This window comes from Tinamus guttatus, unplaced genomic scaffold (assembly GCF_059628265.1).
Source record: "Tinamus guttatus ecotype Peru unplaced genomic scaffold, ASM5962826v1 Tinamus_guttatus_pri_ptg000093l, whole genome shotgun sequence".
Taxonomy (NCBI): domain Eukaryota; kingdom Metazoa; phylum Chordata; class Aves; order Tinamiformes; family Tinamidae; genus Tinamus; species Tinamus guttatus.
In genome coordinates, this window is record NW_028288627.1 from 609,532 (window position 1) to 614,332 (window position 4,801).

At 52.0% G+C, this 4,801-nt stretch overlaps 1 protein-coding gene across 1 annotated transcript; it reads right to left on the reverse strand.

The window, feature by feature from the left end:
- Window positions 1-704: 704 nt before the first annotated feature.
- TLCD5 (TLC domain containing 5) lies at window positions 705-2,442 on the reverse strand. The gene is made up of 2 exons (XM_010215195.2): window positions 2,180-2,442; window positions 705-1,764 (listed from the first exon to the last, which is right to left on the reverse strand). The coding sequence occupies exons 1-2, from the start codon at window positions 2,376-2,378 to the stop codon at window positions 1,226-1,228; spliced, it is 738 nt and encodes a 245-aa protein (XP_010213497.1). The 5' UTR covers window positions 2,379-2,442; the 3' UTR covers window positions 705-1,225.
- Window positions 2,443-4,801: the final 2,359 nt, after the last annotated feature.

The window sequence follows — 4,801 nt, forward strand, 5'->3', positions numbered from 1 at the left end:
TGCAGTAATATCCTTCACTATTCTCATTTTAAAAAGCAACTTGCAGCTTGAAGAAAGTATTTCCCTGCAATCTCCCTTCGGTCACAAGTTTGCTCCACACTCTGCCTGCATTTGGGTCGATAAACACAGCAGAGGGGAAATTCAGCATTCTGCAAGAGAATCAGTGCTTGGCCCATGTTTGAGGCCTACAAGCCAGAGAACCATTTACTGGCAAATGCTGACGGGACTTCTCCTAAGGGAGAGTGCTGGTCCCTCAAGGGGCTCAGGGCAGTATGTCGAAGGGCTAGATAAGATTTTAATAGTTCTTAATGAAGCAAGGGGAAAGTCACAAAAGCATTTCACGTCAGCAGCTGTCTCTTTGGGTGTATTCATAAAGCACCTAGTCCTGCAAGGTGCCAATGTTGATTAGAGCGTCTGGGCGCTACCAAAAAAAAATTGTAAGTTATTTAATAAGTTATTAAAAGCAATTATAAAAGGTTGCAAATAAAGGCCTACCTAAAACACTGTCCCTGCTAAAGTCACCTGCTAGCTCAACCACCAAAATTATTTCTCCCAGAGGAAACGTAGGGATAATGAACAAAGTGCAGGTAACCACCATCACTTTGCATTAATACAGCACCTCTCAAGTAAAGGTCTGAAAGTGCATAGCACAGATGGGTCAGGTCCATCACCCCAAATTCAAATATGGGGAAATTAGGCACAGAGTTAGAGTGACTTGCCCAAGGTCACAGAACAAATTGGTGGAAGAGCCAGGAACCCCAATTGCTACTTCTGCCCAAATCGCACGAAACACTAGAACATGTTTCTTCCTAAGAGCATAAACACAGTCACCCTAGACTGTACCAAACACTGAACATCAAGACTTAGTGTTATTTCCTCATATCCTTCAAAACTGTACCAGTGCTGAAGGAGTTAGCTACTAACACTGCTATTTACACCTGCACTGCTGACCTAGTAATGTTTAGTCTGTAAAATTAGCCCTTATTTCACTAATATCATTTAGTTTATACTTATATACACATGGAGCCAGCCCCTGCCAGGCCAAACAGTGCAGATCCCATGAATCCATGGCATAGCTCCATAGATTTCAATGGAGTTATGCCAGAGAGAAATTTGGCTCCAGAACTGCTAACGTGCATTGGCTCCTTTCCCGACAGTGGCATTTCAGGCATGATTCCCTCCTTGCCAGATTATGAACTCGAGGAAGGTTGTGCTCGGCATCCACTCAGTGATTTTTCAAATGTCCATTTGTTCTGAAGTACAACTCTTCACTCCTGCGACTCCTCCAAGCGTGGTACTTCTTCATGCTCTTCCTCCTCGCGAAGCGACAGATGCTGACCATGAAAACCCAGGAGACAGCATACATGATCACGCCACCCAACTTAATGTACCACCTGGGTTTGGGAGAGGCAAGTTCACAGTACATCAGCCAGGCCCCCACTCCAATCCGCACCCCCGTGAAGAGAACCACGAAGAAGAAATCCACGAGGTCGCCTGTGAGGCTGTGGTAACAGCCCATCTCCCTCAGGAACCAGCGGGCCTGCAACAGCGGGTTAGTGATCTCGCTGCCAAAGATGACGGCGTTGACCTCAGCGGCCGATTCACCGAGTGCCAAGGACGCTGTGATGCCCAAGATGCTCACCAGATGGTGGGCCAGCATCAGGGCACCCTCCGTCTGGAAGTACACACACCAAAAGAGGTCGAAGAGGAAGTAGCCCAAGCTAAGGCACAGCCCATGCACTTGAAGAATTGTGTTTGGCGAACCTGAAACAGAAAGACATCAGCCAGAGCTTTAAAGCACAGAGGTAACAAGCAGGCAGGATGTGGGGCAGAAAAAGGGCACTCACTTCCAGCATTGACAGGCAGAAATTATCCTGCACTGACCACTGCTCAGCTGCACAAGTCAGAGAAGTCATAATACTGTATCTGTAAGCCTAACAGCTGCACACACGTAGTGCCCACACAGCGTGATGACACCCTTGGCTGGACTGTGGGTGAGGAGGGCCATCATGCAAGCAAAACGCGAAACCAGCTTCTTCATTGCTCTATTGCTTTCCATCACAAAGAATCCCACAGACTATTACAGTCAATGTTTCTCAAGGATGTGGGCTACAGGGTGATAGGAAAAATCCCAGTTTGTGCCATCAGTGGACTTGGGACCACGACTTTTATTACATACCTGCATGAGTTAAAGGCCAGGGACCATCGATAAAGCCAATATAAGCAGAGAGACAGGTAGCGAGGATGCCATGGGTCAGGGTGACCAGCCTGCAGCTCCATTCATAATCCCGGTGCTTGTAGCGATGGCAGAACCAAGCGTAGAGACACAGCCAAGCAAGCAGGCTGCAGGCTACCCGCAGAGGCAGAGGAAACAGCATCCTGACCCAGGAATGAAAGGAAGAAATGGATCAGAAAGTCTGGGTGCCTGGCATTGTTAGTGCAACCCAGTAGAGCATTTCACCAGGAATGATCCCAGGACAGTGGTCAGCACTATTTCTTGTGTTCCTTGCTCCTGACAATTTTATTCAAAGGCACTCACTATTGTAACACAGGAATAGGTGAAAAACTGTTTCCAGAGGCCCCCAACCTCTCCTCCAAACTCCTAGATACTACACCAATCCAAACGAAGACTTTACAATACAAATTTTAACTCCTAAGCAGCCCTTGGGATTCTCAAAGGAGAACCAACATCAGCAGTTTCTCATGGGGACACTGTGGCACAAGACAACAACATGACTGTTTTGGGTCACGTAATGACTCAGTGGAAAAGCTTATGGTAGCTTCTGGGAGTCTCCATTTTGTCACCTATGCCAGGATAAATGGTGTTGGAAAAATACAATTCCTCTGAGAATTAGGGCAGGTTCAATAGCAGCCACCAACATGCAGACCGGTGCCGCCTGTACTATGGGAAGACGTATTGAAAGCAATGATCTTTTAAGACAATGAGTTCTTCTTGAACAGAAAACAAACCAGGACTTGGGAAAGCACCTCTGAGGACTTCTCCAACCACTCTATAATGCAAAGACTGGTCAGGATCTGTTAGTGTTCATCTGCCCTGCCTAAGTGACAGGATGATACCCTTCACAGCTGCCAACAAGCCTTTGATCCACAGTTACTCCTGCCCCTTGATCTTTCTTCCCTGTCCACACACCCTGCATTGCAATGGTCTGCTTGCGCCACCCACCTGACCTGCTCCTCCTGCCGTGCTGCTTGCTGGCTTGGCTCTTCCTCTGCCCCCAAAACTGCCACAGTTTTCTTTCTACGTTCACTGGTAACACACACTCCCAGTGTTGCAACACCACTTGCAAAAGAGTGACAAGAAACAAAAGCATGGCTACCTCCCCCAAATATATAACCACGTTATACCTACCACTCGCTTGTATTTATAGCACCTCTCTGTAAGATGTGTCTCCTAAGCATGCGGGGACCTCGGTGTTCTGGGAGAAGCTGCATCATGCTGCAGGGTGACAGCTTCCCGCTGGGCACCGCTGACCACCCCCGGACTCCTGCCCGGGCTGGGGAACGCGGCAGGGCCACGCGCCATGAGGCGCCAGCCTCCAATTCCCACCCTTCCCGTTTGTCCTGTTTCCCGCAGCACGCGGCACGGCAGAGGCGGCTGGAAAAACAAGACCATTACGCTTTAATGGGCCCAGGGAACACGGGAAGATGACACACGGATGTGATTAACTGTTCCAACGCACTGTGCCCATTGGCACAGGCAGCACTCAGGGCCCTGCCTCATGCGGAAGGGCAGTGGGTAAGGCAGCAGGATTCAGATGAGACAAGAGGGACTGGAGATGCTGGGCAGAGGGATGCCTGACCGCTAATGGAGCCGGGAAGATCCTCTCCGCATTGCAAGGCGCGTTCCCAACCTATCCGCACAGGCCGTTTCTCCCTGTCCCTTGGAATACATCAGTTGCACAACGCAGCCCGCCGCTTGCTATTAACACACCCGTAGACACTGCATCCCCGCATCGCGCCGCCCCGGGCAATACCCTCCGAAGCAGCAGCAGCTGCTGCAGCAGCATCACCCGCGCAGGCCCGGGAACAGCCGCTCGCCTCCACGGGCCAGACCCAGCCCGGCCAGCAGAGCTGGGAGAAAGGATGCGCGGCCGCAGCACGGGCTGCGGCTGCTCCCTGCGCGCAGGGAAAAGGGAGGCTGGAAAGAGCCTAGAGGGGCCAGGAATCCCGCGGGCGCCGGCTCGACCCCCGCGTCCGCGCACCCACCTGCGGGCGGAGCGGAGCCGCGCGGAGCCGAGCGCGGCCCTGCGCGCGCCGCCGGCCTGGGGGCACCTACCGGCCGGGAGGAGGGAAGGCAACGGCGGCAACGGCGGCAACGGCGGCAACGGCGGCAACGGCGGCAACGGCGGCAACGGCGGCAACGGCGGCAACGGCGGCAACGGCGGCAACGGCGGCAACGGCGGCAACGGCGGCAACGGCGGCAGCCATAAAAAGGCACTCGCTTCTCTGCGGGATCTTGGGGCTTCCCTGCATTGTTTTTCCAGATCATACAACGTGCACAATTCGCACGCAGTGAAGCACAGGCTCAAGCTAAATCACCTGCCGGTGGATTGTGCCAGAAGTTAGGTGCAGCTTATACACTAATTTTCGTGTTTGCTCTGTGCCAAGTCAGCCCTTTCAGTAGGCAGGCTGAGCTGCGCCGGCTCGTTTTGCCGGCAGAGGAATAGTGTTCAGCACAACAGCTAGGGACAGGAGCCTCTCCAAACAGTTATTTGCTCACTTCCAGCCTGCATAGTACAGCCATGCCCTTGCACATCAGTCAATTAGTTGTTCTTGTCTT